The sequence below is a fragment of the Etheostoma cragini genome, chromosome 16, assembly GCF_013103735.1.
Source record: "Etheostoma cragini isolate CJK2018 chromosome 16, CSU_Ecrag_1.0, whole genome shotgun sequence".
Lineage (NCBI taxonomy): Eukaryota > Metazoa > Chordata > Actinopteri > Perciformes > Percidae > Etheostoma > Etheostoma cragini.
In genome coordinates, this window is record NC_048422.1 from 11598405 (window position 1) to 11621492 (window position 23088).

General features: G+C 40.1%; 1 protein-coding gene across 1 annotated transcript in view; it reads left to right on the forward strand.

Moving 5' to 3' along the window:
- bcr (BCR activator of RhoGEF and GTPase) overlaps window positions 1–23088 on the forward strand; it is a 72033-nt gene that overhangs the window by 40243 nt on the left and 8702 nt on the right. The window contains exons 3-14 of the mRNA XM_034895992.1: window positions 4958–5062; window positions 5760–5945; window positions 11414–11521; window positions 13269–13329; window positions 13467–13519; window positions 14081–14221; window positions 20621–20742; window positions 21202–21367; window positions 21589–21708; window positions 22185–22260; window positions 22404–22508; window positions 22945–23019. Coding sequence (XP_034751883.1) covers window positions 4958–5062; window positions 5760–5945; window positions 11414–11521; window positions 13269–13329; window positions 13467–13519; window positions 14081–14221; window positions 20621–20742; window positions 21202–21367; window positions 21589–21708; window positions 22185–22260; window positions 22404–22508; window positions 22945–23019 — 1318 coding nt within the window. The remainder of the gene's footprint in view (window positions 1–4957; window positions 5063–5759; window positions 5946–11413; window positions 11522–13268; window positions 13330–13466; window positions 13520–14080; window positions 14222–20620; window positions 20743–21201; window positions 21368–21588; window positions 21709–22184; window positions 22261–22403; window positions 22509–22944; window positions 23020–23088) is intronic.

Consider the following 23088-nt stretch of genomic DNA (forward strand, 5'->3'; position numbering starts at 1 on the left):
CTAATAGTGCCTCTCTCTGCTGTGCCCTTGGAGGAAGTAATCGCATCAGTGGTCATGAAGCAGTTTCAGTTTCTCCGCCCACTCAGTCTGAGCGAGCGAGTGAGTGCCTGTCAACCTGATTGATAGGTCAAATCTGCCAATAAATGAAATAATGTAGTCCCTTGACTGCATCCAACCTTTGACCTGTAAACTCGGATCTCTCAATGGTTTTAATTTATACACACACACACACACACACACACACACACACACACACACACACACACACACACACACACACACACACACACACACCATGTTGTCTGCTTTAGGTTGCACTAGACAAATCTTTAAGTACTGAAATGCAAACATCCTCTTTTCTCAGAGCAGAATGATACATTCATTGTAAATTATAATAAGGACAATTTGCCTTATTCAATCTGCCTCTCATGTTTAGAGGCAGAATCCTAGAACAAACCCGATGCTGTGTCTGCTTAGTGTTGGCAGAATTAGACTCTTCTGTTAAATATATTAGACAGCCAAACAACATGTATCCATCAACATTTTATCCATGCAGCCAGCTACGCTTTCAATAACTGCCATTTAAATGGAGTTGCCATTGTCCTTGATTTGGCCTCTGTCAGCCACGCTTCAACCATCCTCCCAGTTGCCTTCTGTTATTGATCAGTCAGAGCCAAGACAAGCTCTGATTGGCTGATACTTTTACGATGTCACTGTGATGAGTTGTCATCATTAGCAATACTGATGATTTCATTTTTTCTCAAAATCGGACTGTTCTCTGCTCTAAGGAAAGCCTGGGGGGGGGGGGGGGATTGGAAGTCAGCTGAAGTGTGAGGACTGTGCTGTAATGCTTTTTTTTTTAAAGAAAAAAAACGCTGACCACATATATCCAACCCTAGTGCACAGTGTAACACTTTCTTGTAGGTCAAGGAAGGACAGCCAAATCCCACTCTCCCCCTTTCCAAGTTAAACAGAAATCAACTTTTAAGTATTTTCTTGGGTATTTAATGCATTTTATTAGATACTTGTAAGTAGAAATGACAAAAAAAATAAAACGAGGGAAAGATGGGGAACGATGCAACAAAGGTACTTGGTTGGATTCAAGTGTGGAAGATTCATTAGTCAGGGGAGTCTGCTCTGTATTTTCTTTGCACAAGAGGCGTGATCAACGGGTATAGTTCAAATGACTCTGTACGCAACTGGATAGTCCTTCAACCAATCAGAACAACGATCTGGGTGACGGATTTCACATCAGTGGGTTGCTGCGCTTTGGTGGTCGCTATATTGAATTAACAAAAAGCTGCTTGCCGTCGCTTCTCTATCATCACAGTGTAATACCAATAGCGCGCCAGGTGGATTAGCAACTTTGTGATTGGTCCCCGCAGATTGTCCACACAGAATGTACAGTTTCCCAGCCCGAGCTTTTAGGGCGAAATTAAATCAAAATCAAATCGCCAGCTACAGAATTCCTCTCGAGTCTATAAGTGTTTGTTTTCTGTTCCTTTGGATCCCTGATTTATATTTAAATATCTTAATCCTCCTTGTTTTCTTTGCTCCCTCATTCTGTCTGACTTCACATTTTGAGGCAAAGACCTGAAGTGGGGAGGTCATTTCCTTTTCTACTAAGCCAGCCCTAAACCTTTAGATAACTGTCTTCCGTTAGAAGGCTTGGAAAGAGTGGTATCTGCTCTGTTATGATCTCTCACATCTGTACTGAAAATTCACTCATTGCACAGCGTGTTTCCTTGCAATTAAAGACACAATATTAAAAAAACATTAGCAGACACCAACTCTGTCAAAGTCTATGACATCTGGCTGAAGTGCAGTTAAAATAACTATAAGTAATGCTGCATTAAAAAAAGCAATGCCTTTCTCTTGCAGCACAGGATAATTCTAAGACGGCTCCATTACCTAGCAGACATGTGGAGATAGGAAGCAATCACATTAGGCCTTCCAGAGAGCATGGGATGGCAGAACATGATGCTAAAGAGATTGGAAAGTGAAAAATGAAAATGGTTAATAAAGTGGGGAACTGGGCATGCATTGCCTCTCACTTCTCTCCTCTCTGGCCTGGCTCTGAATGCTTATATGAGCTGACAGTCTCCTCCACTCCATGGTAAAAAGAGAGAGACATGGGGAATAATGTTATTACAGCCGCTGCTGCTTGGGTTCCATCTGCACCTCCTGAGCTATGTCCTTGTGCTTGTCAAATAAACACTGTTTGTATTGATTGTCGTGCATCTCCCACAAACATAATCCGCGCATAAACAAATCAGAAGCAAATCAGATTTAATAAATCATTTTAGGTACAGCCACTGCTACCGGGTGTGTAGCTGAAAGGGATTAAGCGTGGGTTCAAATGTGAACTATTACCTTTGTTGCACATACTGGGCATGATGAGAACATAGACCCACCAACCCAAATAAACACCAAGCAGAAATAATGTCTTATTTTTTTTACCAAAAAATTGCAGACAGACACCCCTTTAAGTCTGAACCCAGAGATGGGCTCATTAGTTGCCACGGCGATGAATAAAAGATGATATGTCTGGAAATATGGGTACTTCCTAGGGGAGTTGTCTGGGGTCTGAAACGATGAATAAACACTTTTGTCCCCACTCTTCTACAGTAGTTTAGTAACATGTGGCTGAATGTTAAAGTTTCCTCCATGTGATTTGCTTCAAATATTCTTGATGCTGCAAAGGGACCCTTGTGTTTCTCAGGCTATTTTACCAGCGGGCATATCCTGTGAGGGTAAAGTCAGATAACTTTATTCATTTTTCATTAATTCACAAACATTCAGTGCTCAGTTACTGCCCCAGGCTTTCTCTTTTGAGTCAGACAGATTCAAATGTATGGGGATGGCACAGTGGATATAGCACATCCCTATGGTGTGGGAGATCTGGCTTGGATTCCCACTGCAATTCATCAGCCAATGTGTCCTTGAGCAAGACACTTAACCCCTAGTTGCTCCAGAGGCGGACAACCTCTGATATATATAGCAATGTCGCTTTAGATAACAGCGTCAGCTAAATGGCATGTAATGTAATGTAAAAAGCCACTGCAATGCAACTTAATACATTTACGAGCCATCATAATTAATAATTGCATTGCAAATTTGCTTTCAATACCATTTTATTTGCACTCTTAATTTAAAAGGAGAACACTTTTCCACTTTTCATGAGCAATGAGCTTCTTTTGATATTGTTTTATACAACACAGATCCCTGGACAGCTCTGTGTGATGCATAATACATGTCTGTCAGAATTATTTCCTTTATGCTTCACCTGAAGAGAGAGAGACAAAGAAATAGAGAGAGAGAGAGAGAGAATATATGGTGGAAGTATTAACTATTGAAGATGACATGAACAGACTGATAATGAGGAGGACAATGTGGTTACACTTTATATACTTTCCCATTCTACTTGATGCCTGCACCTGATTTCTCCAAACTAAAAGCTGAACGATGAGTTGATTATTAGGCTAGTTGATCGACAGAAAAGTTATTTTAACTTTTTAATCTATTTTTACTGTGTTTTTGGAATGTTTGTTGGACAAAACAGAACATAGAAGATGTCATCTTGGGGATTAGGAAATTTTGAAACCTTTTTAACTATTTTTATGACATATTATAGACCAAATGATAAAATTACACACATATACAATATAATACAATAAAGTGTACATGGTGAGTGCTATTTCTTTATTTTTGCAAATGCACTGGCCATGGAAATAGGTTTTAGGCCTATGTATGGCTCACGAATACTCCACATCATTTTAGCATGCAAAGTATACTGCTGTATGTAGTTGTAGAATTACAAGTGGCTTAAAATGCACAAACATAAATCCAAAAACATTTCATTTTGTGTTGTGTGTTATGTTTTTAATCAAAATGCCAAACAATGTAGAGATGTGCAGCTTTTCTCAATTCAATGTTGTTGCAAATCTAATTTATTTGGCTTTTGAAGTATTTATTGGACAAAAGTAGTAATTTAAGACACCAGCTTGAGCTCTGGAATATATTATGATGGCCATGTATCATCAGGTCTAACTATAGAGGATAGGTTCACATTTGTTCAAGTCTATCTTAAAATAACCTGAAACCTAATATCATTTTAGGCATTTCTCATGGCCATTTCTGCACAGAACAAGGATTGTGGATATTGTCTCACAGAACGGGTCTAGTCACGGCCGGTTTGGACAGGATGAACATTTGCTGCAACCAGTAACTGTTTCAATGGACTTGGGCTGAATCTGCATTGTCTTGCTCTCCCTCTCCATCTCTTCTTCTCCTCCTCTTATTTTAGTCAGTGTCTCTTACCTTTCCTCCCTGTTTCCTCCCTTCCCTCCTCTTCATAGCCCAAGGAATCGGATGTTGCTGATGTGTGCGTGTGCGCGCGTGCTCTCGGCTCTTGCGCATTCTCTTACAGACACATATTTATATGCCAACCCTGCTCTCATGGGAGACCCTGCCTGTTTGAGTTATTTCAGAGTTTGTGGTTAAACAAGACAGCCTGAGGATTCTCTCTGTCTCTCTGTTTTCTTTGATGTCGTACTCCTCAGTGAGCTTTGACTCGGCTGAAGGGGATGGGGAGGCAGCCGGGGAGGATTTTTCGAAGGTGCAATTGTTGCTGTTTGATTTTCTAGGCTGTGGCGCTCACAAACAGCAACCTGCAAAGCTCAGCTAAGAACTAGAAACCTTTTAATTTGAGATGTACTAACACGTGATATTAGAAGTCCTTTTAACAGCTGGTGTAAGGAATAATAGGAAGCTTTGAATGTTCGCCATGTCTTAGACACAAAAGTATCCAGTGTGAAAACCGTTGAGAAAAGAAGCTAATTTAAAAGTTAAAAAATAAAGAACACGTACAATCATCAATGGATGGATATGTTGTGCATATTATTGTATTGCTGGGTATTGTTAACTCTATTATTATATGTCTGTGTGTTTGCTACAGACTGAATGTGACCTGGAAAAAGGTTTGGAGATGAGGAAGTGGGTCCTGTCTGGGATCTTGGCCACTGAGGAAACATACCTCAGTCACCTGGAGGCACTGCTGCTGGTGAGCACACAAGCAAACTCAAACACACACACACACACGCACACGCACACGCACACACGCACACACACACACACAGACACATTTTGATTAGGCAAATTAGATATGGAATTATTTGTTGAGAGACTCATCACATTTAATTTTAATTTTGTGCTGTTAGATGCAAATTTGAACATGGATACAGTCAATAAAGCCAAATAAATAGATAAAAACAAGCAAATTAAAGAAAAAAAGAAACATGAAAACGTAATAGGTTTTGATGATATGAAGTATATTAAACATAGTGGCACATTTGCTGTAGTGGCTAAAGAGTCAGATGAGGAGTTTGTGATAACCAAAACAATGCTAGAAGAAGATTGATTTTTGGAATTACATCCATCATATGGCCAAAAAAATGACTGATATTTTTGCTGTGTCTGGTGGAAGTAGAATAGAGTCATAAAGGCAACAAAAACGAAAGTGCTTACGGTTCAAAAGCGACTTTTAAACCTAGGGCTGGGTATCGTTAAAAAATATAAGCGTGTTGCATGCTTATTAGCTTACTGTTGCTGACTCCTTAGGTATTGAAATTGAGAATTGAATGACAAAGCATTTTTCGATACATAATACTTTCGAGGCAATTCGGTTGGTAGCTAAAAAGTACTGAATTTGGTACCCAGCCCTATTTATAGCTGTTATCTCCACTGTTTGTTCCTCTCAGCCTATGAAGCCTCTGAAGGCCGCAGCTACAACGTCGCAGCCTGTGCTTACCGTGGCCCAGATAGAAACAATCTTCTTCAAAGTGCCTGAGCTCTATGAGATCCACAGGGAGTTCTATGACGGACTTTTGCCCCGCGTCCAGCAGTGGAGCCACCACCAGAGAGTCGGCGACCTCTTCCAGAAACTGGTGAGGAAAAAGAAAGAGATTAGTTCAGGGATTGGGGCATTTGGGGTTGCAGTTTGTGTGTCTGTACCCATGATGGCAGATGTTACTGCCTGACTTTATTCCTCATCGAAGTGACAACATTGGGCACCTAGAAAAGTTGACTGAACTAGAGCTGACATTCAGGGTACTACAGCTGCGTTTCCTGACCTATGGACGCAGACCTGAAGCAAAACCCCTTTGCTAGAGTGACATTTGGGAGGCTTTAAGAAGTAAAATCTGTTAGCGTGATTCAGTAAACCAATAAGAGAAATGTAGTTCTGATTTTAGTACTGAGGCTCTTCTTCATCATTTTAAATTTAGACAAATTAAATCTGAATTGTCCTGCCCGTTCCTATTTCCTCCTTAACAGCCGCTTGCTCACAGTCTTCTTCCCTCCAGTAGTTTCTGCCAAGGATGTCAGGGCCAAATGTACACTGGGTCTATTTAATCATTTTCACAATGGGTCAATTAACCCACAATGAATCATTTGTTAATTCCATCCAAAATACTGCTCCTCTCCATGTCTCTTTTTCTCTGTCTCTCCCCCCTCTCAGAATCACTAATGCTTGAACACACACGTGCATGCACGCACACACAGAGGGAAGTGCAGGCGTGTTACACAAAGCCGTCTTTCTGCCGAAGGCAGCTGAGGCCATCGCTGCACTGTGTGCTTTGTGTCTCGAGGAAGCTGCTATAAATATGAGCAACACACACACACATACACACACACATACACACACACACACACACACACACTTAATAACTCAAAAGGCTCCTCTTCTCTCTTAGCTAAGAAATTAGGATTTAATTTGGATCTTTTATCGTCATGGAGCCATACGCCAAAATCCAGTTTTTATCCAATGATTGCTTTAAAAGCTTTAAAAATCTGCTTCTTGACTTCACATGAGCCTTTCCATTCAACAAAACTGTCCCACAAAGATGTGATGCCATGGTTCTAATGTGGGTAAAACAGAGATATTGAGAGTGATTGTAGACAAGCACGCTCACACAGTTTCTGACCCGTTCCCTCCCTCTCTACAGACAGTTGTTAATAAAAGTCAGAAAGAGAAGACACAGTGTCTACGAAAATGGAAAGAATGAAAAATCTCATGACAGATGTTTCGTTAGGTGTTGGAAAGGGAGGAGGAAGAGAGTAGATGAGAGTAGAGGAGGTGATACAGGCAAGGATTTGGGGGAGTGAGGGTTGAGGGAGAACGAGAGTCAGGTAGGCAAGTAGATAAGGGCTGCTGCAACTGCTCTGATAGAGCTGTTTCACAATGACTCTGAAATCTGCGAGGGGAGCAGACTGGCTTAGGAATCATAAAACATCAGAACAAGGAAGGCGAGAGACGGAGAGAAAAGAGGAAGAGGCAAAGCGTCACTGACAAGTAATGAGCATGAGTGTCAGAGAGAAGTGTTTGAAGGCAAAAATAGGTCTAAATCACACTTCTTCTCTTCGTAGACACACACCTTTTACACAGCGACAAAGTGAAGATTTTACACCATGAAGACAGACAGGCAAACTGATAAACTGGCTTTGAATGTTGCTCTTTGGAGATGGAGGACCAAAAAAGCCCGATTCTATGAATTTATAAACGAATGATCCTATATTTGGCCCCACACAGCCAATTTACAAATTTTTCTTTGCTTGAGTTTTATTGAAGACATTTTTCTGAGGTGGCAGCTGTGATTTAGTGAGATTATTCAATATATCAGAGAAAAGGCAACATCTGTTTGTCTGTTATTCATCCAAAGATGAATACTTTTCATTGAAGAAAGTATGTTGTTGGACAGAAGGAGTTCTAAGATTTGTTTGAGTTTGGGATGATTTATTTGAGTCATTGACAAGTGAAATTTTTCTGATACATCCCTTGATTTTCCCTTTGGCTGTTCCCTGGTTTTGTCAAATGTAATCGAAAGCAAATCAGGTCTTGGATAAATCCTGGACCATTGACCAATAGACAATGCTTATGTGGAATCATGTTAGATTTTAGATCTACAACACCTGGTTGCAGTTGTTTCTCACAAGGATTAAGGTTTGCAGGGCAGCAAATCCACACAGCTGATAGGTCTTGTTTTCCAGCCGCAAGCTCCATCAAATCTACATCTCAGTCACTTTTTCACATCTCAGGTTTTCTTTGGGTCACTGCAGTTTAATTAAAATAGTTTTAGCAATGCCAGCAGCATGGCTCCAGAGACGGCCGTGTCGGGCTGTCAGTTGGTCCACCACTATGTCCAGACTGAAAAATCTCATCTGCGTGATTGCCTGGAAAGGTTATACTTACAGACATTCATCGTCTCCAAAGAACAAAGCCTACCAAATTTTGCATGTTTCCCCATAATGAGGCCTAATGTCTTTGATTATTATGACTTTAACTTTTGGGCCACCATGAGGTTTTGTGTGAAATGCCTCAACAACTGAGATGGATTGATGATGATACCCATCAGACTCAGCTGTACTTTGTGTTTAGTACTAATTAGCAAATTTAGCATACTTACACGCTAACCTTAGCTAGTGAACAGGGTATTCCTGCTAAACATTAGCATGTTGGTATTGCCATTGTTAGCATGTCAGCATGCTAATGTAATTGAACTCAAAGCAGCACTCACAGATCTGCCAGCATAGCTGCAGACTCCTGCTCTACTGGCAAATGAAGGGTGTCATCTGTTCCAATTCTGTCTATTCATATCATTATATTATCGTAAAGTAAACAGTACTGGTTTCCCTGTGTAAGAAAATATCTCAGTCTCCTAAAACTCCCTTACAAATCAAGTGCTGTAGCTAAAATCCAGCCTTCTCGTATAATGGCCGAAGTCTGTCATGAGGCTGTTTTCTTAATGTTGTTTTCCGCCATGGATTACACAAAAACTCTCACACAGGACAAATCCCGAACTGAGAAATCCAAACACCCAAGCAGTTTCTTTCATCATCCAAAGCCATTTTCCGCTATGATACTGTAGCTGCAGCCGCACATTCGGTAAGTCTTCCCAGTGTTGTGTGCTCTCGGGCTCTCTGTTCTCTCCACAGTCAAGCTGTCACGCTCTGAATGGCCTGCGCTGTAGTGCAGATTGTGTGGCCCAGGGCAGGACACAGGACTGCAGGATTGTGAAAATGGCTTTTTTCCTTGCCTTCTACAACTTTACTTCCTGCAAGTGTGCAGATGTATGTGCCAACACTGTAGATCAATTTTTTAACTATTTTGCTGCCTGAAATTTATTATTGAGTATTTGAAAAACACGTGTTAGGAATGTTATTTGTTCACAAAAGAAGTACTCATTTCCAGTTTGTTGTGTTTTTTTTCACAGTGGCTCTTTTTCTGGACTTTTTAAAGATTTACCAAACACTACAATACACATGTTGTCAGCCAGCAATAAACAATGTTTAAAAAATCTTGTGACTTCACATTCCTGCCAGAATTGAATCTCACACCTCCCCATGACAGCAGAGATCAGGGCATGTGAGAAGGGTTAGGGGTTGTGTCTAAAAATAAGATGTTAGGGGATGAATGGAGTCAGTTTGAGAAAATAATAGTTATTGGCTTATAGATGTTTAGTAGTCCTTTATTTTTAGTCTAATTTAATTACAAGGTACTATACTCAAGGCAACAAATTAATAATCAACAATACAAGCACTGACTCAGCCAGACTTATTTCCTGCCGTGGGTTGTTCCAGTGCCTCAGGGCCCTGACTGTAAAGTCTCTGAGCCTCCTAGTTTTAAAGGTCTATTCAAGTTTTGTTGCAATTTGGGCCTACTATCGTTTAGGACAGGATAGGTTAGTTAGTAAACGAAGACACAAACTTGTAATTGTATCAATCATAGTTTACTGACCAACTTCCTGTTTCAGATTTAACCCGAACTTATTTATCCATAATTACCGCAGTTGTGCATGAAGAGTGTTCCTGTGCAATGAGCGCCTATTTTCAACTTTTGGGTGGACTCACTTTTGGTTTGATCTCCAAATATCTCCAGTGGTTCAGATAGTCAGGCTAAACCTGAATCTAATCATCTGACCGCTCATTTCTCACCCTGTTAACTTTTATTACAGCTTTGTTGCCATGGTACCACATCTCAGCGATGAGTACAATGCTGCTAGAACGGATAGAAAGCATGGCTTGATCTGCGAAAGTAGGACCACGTTGTTGTAAACCTGGATTCCTCTTTAGGCCAGTTCTCTAGAAAGGACAAAAGACATCTGCCCGAATTACTGAAGCTCCACATAGGCTCTGAAATATGGCAATATGATAGTTCATGAAGAGCTTTGTGTTGTGCCCTGTCTGTGTGTGCGTGTGGGTGCTTGTGTGGTTCTTGAACATTACACACATAGCCCATCTCCACTGTACTCTCTCCTCCTCTGGCTTTTGTTCGGGAGAATTGATTGTCCCTTTGTTTGGTGGAGTTTCATTCAGCCATCCAGCTTCCTAAATGTGCTTTCATAGCCTCCGTTACACCAATCATTAATTACCCATCCCGCCACAGTGAAGCTCTCACCGGTTGCTACGGAAACGGGCCCGGCTGTGAAGGTGCACCGTGGCTACATGCTGTTGTTGTGACCGTGATCTGTCTTTCCGTTGCTGATTGTCTGTGAGTCATATATGCAGTTTCTTACATGCAGCTGACTGGAGTAAAGCTCAGATATGAAATTTTGACAATTATACATCACACTACTGCAGTTTCTGTTTATTTTAATTACACTGGGAAGGTCAAGGTGTAATTTATAGTTTTATAGTTTCTATTGTAAAGATCTTCCCATTTGTGATGTCCAATATTTCACACTTATACATATTTCTTAAAGTGGAGGCTTTATAATAACAGTTCAGTCAAAGGTATTTGTAGTTACTGGCCATAAAGAGTATGCTACATCATGCAGCTGTGCCTCTATTTGTCTGGCTGTCCAATGTCTCTTGTGTATCTCTAATGCATTTTCTTCTTTCTACCTATTTCAAGTAGTTTGGTCTCATGTTCAGAGCAGTTTAGGAATAAAGTGCTGGAAGTTAAAAGGAAGAAGGACTATTGATCCAATCCTCCTTGTCCATACTTCCTCCTCCACCCTCCACCTTTCATCCTCCATTATCCCTCCGCCATCCTTCCTCCTCCATCTTTGTTTATAGCTCCTCCATCCTATCCTCCATCCTCTATCCTCCGACCTCCCTCCTTCATCCTCGCTAATAGATCCTCCATCCTCCCTCCTCCTTCCTCTCTTTCCCATCCCCCCAACCTCCATCCTCCCACCCTTGTCTTTACAATGAACTGTTCTGTCTGAGAGCACAGTGAGTGCTGTCCACTAGCTATTTATTTCTCCTATACAGAAGGTCATTTAGAGTTTACTTTCACTGTTTTATTATTATTTTTTTGTATTTAAAGGATGAAGTGCAGGCTCTTCACAAATCACATTTACTGACCAACATTTCCGTATGTCAACCTCCTCTGTTTCTCTTCTTTCTCCATCAGGCTAGCCAGCTTGGAGTCTACCGAGCATTTGTGGATAACTACGAACTGGCTGTGGAGACGGCGGAGAAGTGTTGCCAGGCTAACACACAGTTTGCTGAAATCTCCGAGGTAAGAAGCAGAGAGAAAAGAGTGGATAACAACATCAACTAAGAGGTTGAAATGCCAGTTTTTATTTAAAGTGATAATCCAGATGTGGGGAAAGCTGGAGATCAAAGCTGTTGCTGTAGTTGGGGCTGTGATCTCTCAGTTATGGGGTCATTTAACCACCGTGTAAAATCATTCAGTCAGACACTTAACCTTCTACATACCAGCAACTTATCCAATTGAGTTTCACAAGTTTTTGATGTGTGGAGCAATGCTGTATCTAATTTAGATATGGACTACACACAAGTACCTATTCTGTTGAACATTTATCACAGGTGGGATTTTCAGCAACACTACACGTAATTCTTTGTTGGAGTTCCATAATTCCTACCTATACTATGCAATACCCTGTTTTTGTTGCTAATACTATTATGTCAAAATAGTTGGGCGTGTGTAGCTGTTTACTAATATAAAAATATATGCGATATATTTTTTGAAACATGCCCAATCTGCGGCTGCTGCAGCTGGACAGTTTGTAAGAGAAAGGCAGCGTCACATGCTCACATGCTCACACAAAGATGAGAAAAAAGATAACTGACATGCAGTAGAGTGTTAAATTATGTGGTATTAGGAAAAGGAACAGTTTCTGAGAGGTGTTGGATAGAAAGGGTCTATTTTCCGACTGCTTATCAGTTTTGTCCCTGATTCAGTGTACTTGCAAAACGCTCTCCCATTATTCACCCACGCAGCTTTTAACATTTCACTGCATTTAAATTTGCATGTACTGCTGAATATTTCTTTACAAAATGCAGCCAGAGGCAATTTTGTGTGTGCGTGTGTCTGTGTGTGTTCAGTTACACGTGTGTACGTCAGTTAAATTGGGAACAATGCAGAGGAAGGTTGCTTGGTTTCATTTTCATTGCTGACCAGGAAAATCGGAGCTCAGTATCACCTGCACATAGACCATAGATGAGCCTTGACAGCATAGTGAATTTGTACATTTATCCTTTCTCCAAACACAAGTTTCCAACAGCTCCGAGGGCTCAGAACAATTTCTTTTATCCTAGACAATTTAGATTTGAAAACGCTTATTTTTCAGCCTCCGATCTAGTTTTGGAGACTGATGTAAGAAAATTGACGGTGGTTTTAAACTAGTAATCTACATTCCCAGCAGCGTTACATTCAATCAATCTAACCAGGGTGGGAACTGTGAAAAATGAAAGCTCTCGTCATACATTTGTTTTTTTTTCCAGCAGCTATAAGAATGGATTCAGATGCAGCCTTTAAAAAGTATGTTTCATAACTATAAATTGTTCTTGTTGTGGGAGGTTTATTTCAACTACAGTATGTTGTATCATAAAACAGATCAAATGTACACCTCTGGCTACGTCTTTCAGCTCTTTTTTTCTACATTCTTCTCCTACATTTTTTCAAGCAGTTTCTGGTACACCATCAGTCTTCGTCTCTGTTTTATGAGCTCTACCAGTTAGCGTTAGGCTGGTGTCTACATGCAGTATGGGGAATTCATCATCGTTGGTTGTTAATGGTCTAAGTAATGATGCATGACTCTAAGCCATCTAAGCAAGATGGTGAGGGGAAAAGCAATGGCAAAAAAAAGGCATAATTAATCTGGATGTGCATGACCTCAGTGCTTGAGCAAGGAAAATAACCTCCCTATTTTTAACATATGGCTGAAACATGCTAAACTGTTTTATAGAGGTCTTTTTTAAAAGGGGTTTCCTCTTTATACCTGCCTTTTGTCTCCAAACAGAACCTAAAGGTGAGGAGCCCCAAGGATTCTAAGGACCAGACGGCCAAAAACTCTCTAGAAGGTCAGTCACAAATCGCATCATGCTAGTGTTTACTTAATTCTATCTATAAAAAATATACTGCACATAAATTAAAATATGAACAGTACATTAGCATGTTATAATAATTTTGTCTGGTTTCTCTCCTTTTTCATGTACAGCATTACTATATAAACCGGTGGACAGAGTGACTCGCAGCACGTTGGTACTTCATGTAAGTACGACTGAGCGCTAAGGCAGCAACACATCTTAATAATGTCACATCACAAATCTTATTTTAATTGCACATGTTGCTCACAATTAACCCTAATAGGCATGGCACAGCTGATCAAAACCCAACCGGCCAACAAGTGTTTTTTATTTCATGTATTTCTTACAAATCTGCTTTGTCACCATCACAATCTGTACAACATTTTTGCCATCAGTACCAAACCCCAACCAAACCCATTTGCAATGCTGAATAGTATAAGATATGATAGTTAAGTTATAGATAAAGATTGTCTTTAAACTTAATTTCACAATTTACTGTTAGGATTCAGGGCTTAGTTTATTGTAACTATGAAAAAATAATAACCTATGTGCACTGTTTTTAGACAAGTTTTGTTTGGCTGCATTGTTAATCATTAATAAGCTAAAACGGAAAAGAAAAGATGATTAAGGAGAGGAGTAATTACCAATAATAATATGAATTGTTCATACATAAACCTTATCATGTGTTTGTTTTTTTGTTACCTGGTTTAAAGTTAATATTTCTCCATCTACCGCTGTACTCCAGGACTTGCTCAAACACACGCCCACCAGCCACCCGGACCACCCGCTTCTGCAGGACGCCTTGCGGATCTCCCAGAATTTCCTCTCCAGCATCAATGAGGAGACGACGCCCCGACGGCAGTCTATGACTGTTAAGAAGGGAGAGGTGAGATTTACATAACATTTGATGAGTTGAGATGAGCCCCAATCTGTAGCCCAGTTGTATACCTTATTGGCGTGCTCTTCTTCAAACAGCTGATAGCATGGAGTGTTGCGGGTTACAACATCTATAAATGTTTTTTTTTATGTATCAATGACAACATGACTATGAACGGCAGCAACTAACAATACATCAAATTCTGATTTATACAGACTGTCCCGTAATAACTTTTTACTTATTGTAACTAAAATAAGACTCAAAGGGGATACAAAGCAATCTGTTTCCTCCACTGCTCTACCGACAGCTGATAGGAAAGATAATATATAGAATAATATTTTTTTCATTTGAACTCTTTCCAGCTCTGGTGTTAAGCATGATGATGTCATAACCCCGCCCACTAAATAACCATGAAGTTGCCGCCAATCTGCAGCCTAAAGCAGAGCCCATGCCCTTATATGGTCATACCAGGGTTGCCTTGTTGAGGGTGATTCTCTGTTTGCTCTGTCTCTCTCCTGTGGCTTACCATCCCTCCATCTCCCCTTAAGCGTGCACACACACACACACACACACACACACACACACACACACACACACACACACACACACACACACACTCACTTACTCACTCACTCACTCAAAACCTACCCCCCACTGTCTCTGTCATCCCCTGAGATGACTTGACGCACATGAATGGACACCTCTTGATTGATAGCTTGCGTGACACTGCCGTACATAATGCCTTGTAATGAGCCACTGGTCTGCTCTGACTGTCAGGTTCCAAGTAATTATTCATAAATGGAGAAGGCTGTGCCGGCTCCTCCCTCTGTTCACGGGGGGTCATTACCCCACCCTTTACACACACACACACACACACACACACACACACACACACACACACACACACACACACACACACACACATATTCTTAATCCGTTTAATTCACTTGCATTCTATCTCTTGTTTGCCTTTGAACATGCACACTCATCCAGACACACAAACTTCCCCCTCCAACCCCTGCAGGGCCTAGTTCCATCCAAGTCGTCCAGACCTCCACACCAGTCATGAAATATTTATTATGCCTACATGAAAGCAGCACATGGAAATCAATGGCGCTCATTATATGACACCTTAGAGTATCTATGCCTGAGGTTTTTGTCTACATGTCATCGACTGAGCTGCGACGTATAACTCGCGTCCAAAGATTGTCGCTGGAGCGACCTCTAGATCTCCCAGTAGAGTGTGCACCCCATGTAAGCTGAGTCCCTGGGCAGCGGTTCGAGTCCGACCAGTGGTCCTTTGCTGCATGTCATCCACCCTATCTCTCCCCTTTCCTGTCTTCAAGCTCTCCTGTCAATAAAAGGCAAGGAAAGCCCCAAAAAATAAACCTTAAAAAAAAGATACTGTCTTTACCTGTAAAGTTGGGAAGCTGATGTTGCATCGAATAAGAAAGTCTAGTAGAGATGTGTTTGTAATGCTGTTTTATTATCTCTAATTACATTAAATGATCAAGTAATTAGAGTTACCAAGTCAGCACTCCCTCGTCCTCCTAAATGGTCAGTCTGCTAAAGCTGAATCCATTCTCTGACCTCTCCACAATCTCTGTGCAAATTAATATTGTTACAGTGTTAGCTGTACTTTTCCTTGCCTTTAATTGATTTACCATGATTTAACTTAGTAAAAAAGATGCCCTCATTATATATTATCCATGTGATGTCAACACAAATTTGATGAGTGCAGAATTTGTGTAGGCAAAATTAAATGTATTAAATGTATACAGTAGCTTTTAGTTGCTGATCATGATAGTGGGCTCACACATTTTGCAGAACTTTCTTTTTGTTAATTTAAGTGTTGAAGATTTGTTTGGTTGCACACAATGCTCTGAAGTACCTGTAGTATCAGAAATGTTAAAGGAACACTGGGTCTACAAACATTAGCATAGTGTTGATCTGTCCGTTCTCAGAGTTCAATGATTCAAGGGTGTGGGAAACCCTTTTGTTGATTACTGATCTGACCTGAAATTTAGACAATTCAAGGAGTGCCAAAGTGTCACTCTTACCCTCCATACTCAGTAGTAATAACCTGTGGTTTGTTCAGTGGAGGCATGCAGGAGCAGAGCAGTACGAGTGGCCCCCAGAGGCCCTGGCCCAGCCAGAGAAGGGGAGGGGACAAACACAAGCTGCTGAATTAAAATGCAAATGATGGTGCTGCCTAACTCTTAATTCACCTCCTCATTTGACTTTGTTTGCTTGTGGGAAAGATGTGCTCCTGGTGTGTGTGTGTGTCTCTCTATCATAACTGGTCCCCATGCACACAAATTGTTTTACACATATACAACTACAAAATACACAATAGCAGAGAAGTGCCGAGAAGCCCCTCCGAGCGTGTCTTCTAAAAATAAACACGGTTGTTTTGGAAATGTGTCCCATTACTTGTGCACACGCTCTCAGCTCCTCTAGAAGATGGTCAATATTTAATCTACATTCTGCCTCACGTCTCTCTCCTTCCACGTTGGTGCAGCTGATGTTTCTTTCAGCTATTTCGAGAAATACTGTAGATAAAGTCACATTTCTCCTACTGGCTGTTCGATATTATGAAAATCTCATCTGATGCGCTGAGACAGCTGGTTTGTTGAGGATGCTTTCCCCCCAGTAGCAAAGCAAAGCAGCAGCGTGAGCACATTTTTTGAATTCATCATATTACTGATGAACTGGAATATGTGTCTGCACTCAAAGATAAAACAATAAACTTCAGTCAGTGTAAAAATAATAAAACTCCCTAGAACAGCATTATTTAGGCTATTGTTTTTACACACTTTTCTGTTTATTTTCTGATTCAAAAATGAATAATCATAATCTCTGAATTCTGATTTGATGGAGTCAGAACCTTTATTTAGGATTTTGTATTGACAGATTAAAATATGCAGGTTAAACAGCTGATTTTGTTGGCCAGTCTTGCTTTATCCCGATTCCCATTCACTCCCACACAATTAGAAGCCTGTTAATTCCCTCCCTTTATTTTATCGCTTCATCATGAGATCAGTGGAGAAGAGGATTATTATTGAAGCTTGATGGGCTGCGTAGTTTCTCACTGGGTCATTTGAAGTCCAGTTCATCCACCTGTAAGTGAAGACAAATCTAATGTGCAACAAATCTGCTGACCTTTCATTTTTAAGCCGCATGATTCAGCATTTATAGTTTTGTAGTTAGGGTACTTTTTGTATAGTAATCCAACCTAATCTAATCTTGTACTTTCCTGTAGGATAATTAGAGAACGGCATTCTTAGTTTGGTGTCTCCTCTAATTACCATCTATATTAAAAGTCCACACTACTTTTGGAAGGAGCAAAAACATAGCTGAACTGGCCTCTGTTGGTCTAAAGGTATAAACCCAACATCACAGCTGTGTGGTCAGGTGTGGTCTGTCATACTTGTGACCAAAGTAACTGGCGATGTAAAGTGGTACCATAGTGCCACGCTACATCACTGCTGCACACAGTGTGGAAAAAAGCATATTGCAAACACTAGCTGGCTGGGCAAACAGCCTGGGCACAGTAACTCTTTGAAAAGTAAAAAAAAAAGTTGGAGGAGGAGAATACAGACAGAAGAAATAAGTAATTATACAAATATAAAAAGAGATAGAAGTATAACACACAAAACTGTACAATGACAGGCTAATGTAGTGCAAATCTGACATGAACAGGTAGAGGATGTAGCTTCCTGTCTTTTCCTTTATACTGTTGCCACCATGAGGTTGACATCTGAGGGGGGTTCTAGGGTTTTAGTGAAATGTCTCAGCCATTCAAATTTAAGGAATCCTAATGACTTTGGTCATTAACACTAGCCGTTCAAAGGTCAAATCCAGGGAAATATTTACTGCACCTGTACCAAATTTTAGATTTTCCAATTCTTTAGTTTATGACTAAATAACTGCAAAAGTAACTGCATTCCCGTTCATTAGTAAATGGTGTGTAATGTATGTATCTATTTCTATTTTACATATGGATTAAATGCCATTTAAACAACAAATCCAGGATCCATGATAAAGGCCAATTGGACTGATACATTGGTGCTTTTAATATACAGTACATGTATTGCCTCACAGTATAGCTTCAGGTTTCCTCCTTCCTTCAGTTGGTTGTTTTAATTAAGTAATGTGCCAAAACTAAGCAGAGCAGTCTGACCAATGTCTTATTCTAACTACTGTATAGTAGGCAACTTGTCCTAAAAATAGATCAACATGATAGAATGTCAATTGATGGAAGTAACATAGACAAGCAACATGGAGACTTGTTTAATATTCTAGTTAGGAAATATCCTCAAGGGGATTGCACTGCATGTGGAAACACTTCATAGATGGGCTGTTCTTGTGGCACAGTCCCAAAACCCAAAGATTAAGCCTGAAAGATGATAATTACAGTTAATACTTACCAGGGACTTAAGTCTATGTTACATCATAAACTAGATCATGAGATGAGTTGTTGTGTGCATTGGTCTGACAGGTGTAGGATGCCAGTTGCAATTAGAGAAAAATGCCATAGAGAAAGAAGGCAACTTATCTGGTAGTTCTCTATCATAGGTCATCATCATTGCAGGCTTCATTATCTAGCTGGTAATGAATAATTACATCCACCAATGGAAATTGAATCCTTATTTTGGGAATTAAAATAGTAATTGTAATCCGCTGCATCTTTATGCGTGCTTGCAAGTGCTTGTGCACGAATGTCTCAACAACAGATGACTGCAGTGGGGCTGCGTTGGGTACAGTCAGAAACTGCAGCATGCTATGTATTCCAATTGGGAGTTACTCTGTCTCTCTCATTTCTTCTTTCCACTTTCTCTTTCTCTACTGTCTCTTTCAGCCATTTACTTCCCCTTTGTGGTACTCTCAGGCTCTCTTTGTCTTGCTCACCTCCGTTCACCCTCTCGATCATGCACAAGCATTAACACTGAGTGACACAGTATGATCCTCCTCTTTGCAAGCAGATGTCCAGTCAGGTTTTTTTGTAAGCACATAAACCTTTCCTACACAAGCAATCAGCTCCACTTCACTTCTGTTCTGGCGGTGACAGTAGCTGTGTGGTCATGATGGAGAGGAGAGGAGAGGAGAAAGGGGGAAAGGAGGGCACAAAGATGAAGATAGGGATGTGATTGTTCCTGAACAAGTGGGATGTTGCACGGCATGGCCGTGCTGCCATGGCGTTACAAGGTTGGCTTGGTTGAGTGCTGGTGTGGCCCCTAGAACAACATGGAAGTGAGACGGAAGTAAAACAGATTTTGTTTTAGTAGATTTTGGTGGACATCAATACTTTCTGATTTGTTTGGTTTGTAGGTCTGTAGGGTTTGTATGGACTGTAAAACTCTTTTTTTCTACATATTGATAAAGTTATAGCCCATAAGCTGTCATTCCCCTTGTCAAATGTTGTCAGCAAGCAGTGCATACTCTTTAATGATTTGATCCTGAATTAAATACATTGTTATCTATCTATGATGAAGTGTGATGAAAAATATCAGGTAATTACCTCAAATAAATAGGTACAATCAAGCAAAATGTTGAAGGCAACGTGGGTGAAATCAGCTTGAAACTTGTAGAATAATCAAAATTAATCAGGATGTGCAATTTAAGAATGAAAGCAAAGATACAAATGGAAGGTCCCTTCCCTGATATATATAACTGCTCTGTTTGCTTGCTGAGTTAAAACACAATATAACATTTTATTCTCTCAGTTTGTCTTTCAAAGTGAACCTCTCCTGCTTAATTGTTTACTATACCCCGCACAACAAGTAAAACCAAGGTTATGAGGATGTGAAGGTGGATCATTTACTACTTAGTTGTGGTTTGGCTTTTTTCTGATCCGTTATAATTCAGTCCATTCTTGTAAATGTGTTTTCTTATTTGCAAAATGACATCACTGCCCCCTTTTGGAATATGACAGTATTACACATCTCATTACATAGTCTGACATCAGTGATTCCCAGTCTGCCATTAACTCATTCATTCCTCAAAAAAATGGAAAATTGATGATTATGTCAGAATATAAAATTGATGCTTATGCCAGAATATGACAAATGCATTTATCTAGTGATTTGTTTAATTCGTGCAATTTAATGCAAGACCATCCACGCCTTTTGGGTAATAATGTGTAACATTCAATGAACATAAGTAGGTTGCACTTGAGCTTTGTCACTGATGATTTAGTGAAGCGGACATTTTTGATGATAAGGAGTCTCCGTGGCTTCCTTGATGAGACTCCATTCCGTTCTTTCCCTTGTCTCATCTATGTTTCTTGCTGGTAAAACAGGAATGTTAAGGTGGGAAGAGATGAGAAGGCATTCATCTATGGCATGTATACCAATACAAAGGCTCTGCAAACTAACTGTTTTCTGTCTGGTGTTGTTGTTGCCATAGAGCCGTCAGCTTCTGAGGGACAGTTTCATGGTGGAGTTGGTGGAGGGAGCCAGGAAGCTGCGGCATGTCTTCCTTTTTACTGATCTGCTGCTCTGTGCCAAACTGAAGAAACAGATCGGAGGGTAAGAAAACTGTCTGCTTTTTTAAGAGTGACCGCCACAGTGAAATACACCACAATACATAGATTACCAACATTTTTGCAGCCGAACAAAAGATTGTCAGATATCTCAAATTTTATGTCATTATAGTTTGAAATAAATTAGGCTCAAACTGACATATATTTCTTTGGCTTAAATCACACTGAATGAGATTTCTGAGACCTGAGTAACACAAGATTTCTCACACACTGACATCTTACTATTCAACACTTTGCTGGTCTTATATCATGTTATTTACTTCAATAGAAATAGATCTTTCTAAATAAAAAAAGACTAAATGCTTCTTAATAGTTGTACAATCTTCAAATTGTACAACAACTCGAAGATTAACCCCCCCCCATTCATCCAGTCTATCTTTCTTTAACAATCCACTACTTTTGTACTTCCTTCACATCCACTCCCGTTTTTTCTCTCCCACTGCAGTAAAAACCAACAGTATGACAGTAAGTGGTACATCCCCCTGACTGAGCTGACCTTCCAGGGCCCCGAGGAGACCGAGCCACTTTCCATCCCCCAGGTTCCCGATGAAGAGCTTGACGCCATGAAGGTCAAGATCTCACACCTCCGCAGCGAGATTCAGAGAGAGAAGGTAGCGTTGATACACTGTTTCACCAAATCTGTTCAGGAACCATGAAAAAAAGTCCACATTTTTTAGATTGACAACAGTGCAAAGTTTGTCCTCTGGGATTTTAAAAGTGTTTCATACGACTTATTGGATATAACATTTCTTCCCATGTAAGGTGATAAAGGCAAGGTTCCCCCACACAAATATAAACACACAGTCAAAAGCCTTCACCTCTGTGATTTCAGAGAGCCAACAAGGGTTCAAAAGTCATCGACCGTCTCAGGAAGAAGCTGTCTGAACAGGAATCTCTGCTCCTGTTAACGTCTCCGAGCATGCCCATCAGAGTCTACAACAAGAATGGCAAGGTGATGGAACCCTCCAACTTAATCACCATTTCTGCCCTATCACCCTCCTCCTGCTGCTAAAAATTCATTCTCCTTGATCCGTCTCTTGCTTAGAATCTCTTGTGTCAGTATATGTGTTCAGGATATAAGTGCAGAGTTTAAATTTCAATATTAAATTCAATGAACTTTATTTTTATTTATATACATATACAGTATATACTGTAAATAGGAACTTAATTTGGCCATAACATCAGTGTAAAGTTCTTATACCCAGCAACACAACACAGTATGCCACACACATCACATACCAACAGTGGTCAGTAGGTAAAACTTGCTAAGCACAATACATTAAGAATGGGTACACAAAATAAAAATGAAAAGAATGTTTTAAAACAATACGTATATTAGCACAGATGACAAGTGTCCTCTTAAATTGATCAGTCTGCCTCTTACCAGATTTATCAGTGATGAAGTAACAGCCGTTCTTTTGTTTTCAGAGTTATAGTTTCCTGATTTCGTCTGACTATGAACGTGCAGAGTGGAGGGAGTTAATGAAGGAGCAGCAGAAGAAATGTAAGTGTCCCAGAAATGTCTACAAATCAAGATTTTTTTCATTTTTTATTCGTGAAGAACATTTTAGGCACAGAAACTTGATGGAGAAAGGGAAACCGATATACATTATCATTTACAGTCTACATTTATTGTCTTCGCTAAAGGTTTGAAAACTTCGTCCTTGACTTCCATGGAGTTGCAAATGTTAACCAACTCCTGTGTCAAACTGCAGACTGTCCACCACATTCCACTTAGCATTAACAAAGAAGGTAAGGTACTCATTTTTTTAAGTTTTAAAAGTTGTTTTTAACACTCAAATCCTGTTTACTAAAATAAAGTTGTCCTCATCATATGATAGAATTTAGTAGATATTTCCACAGTGTAATTATAAGCTGTTTGTGGCTCTATGTGTAGCTGTGTGGTTACACTTTTACACTTGCTTGACTTCATATTTTTGTCTCTGTGTGGCAGCTCTGTTATTAACCATGAAATGCTAGAGAAATTGCCCCCGTGATTTAGTTTAAATAGTTGTAATTCAGATGGGAATAAAAAGTAAACAGAAAGTTTTAAGCCTTGTGTTTTATACTGTACAAGGCTGTTTTGTCGCTTCCTTCCCTGTTCGTTTCTGCTCCAAAACAAACAGAGATCCGCATGCTTTTCTAATCCCCTTTCGCTGTCTTTTTTCTTTTTTCTTTGTTTTTCCAGAGGATGAATCCCCCGGTCTCCATGGGTTTCTGAATGTAATTGTCCACTCTGCCTCTGGCCTCAAACAGAGCTTGAGTGAGTCCCTCACCTTTAGCCTTCACGCACACAACAGAAAATATAGATAATCAGACAAAATGAGTTACT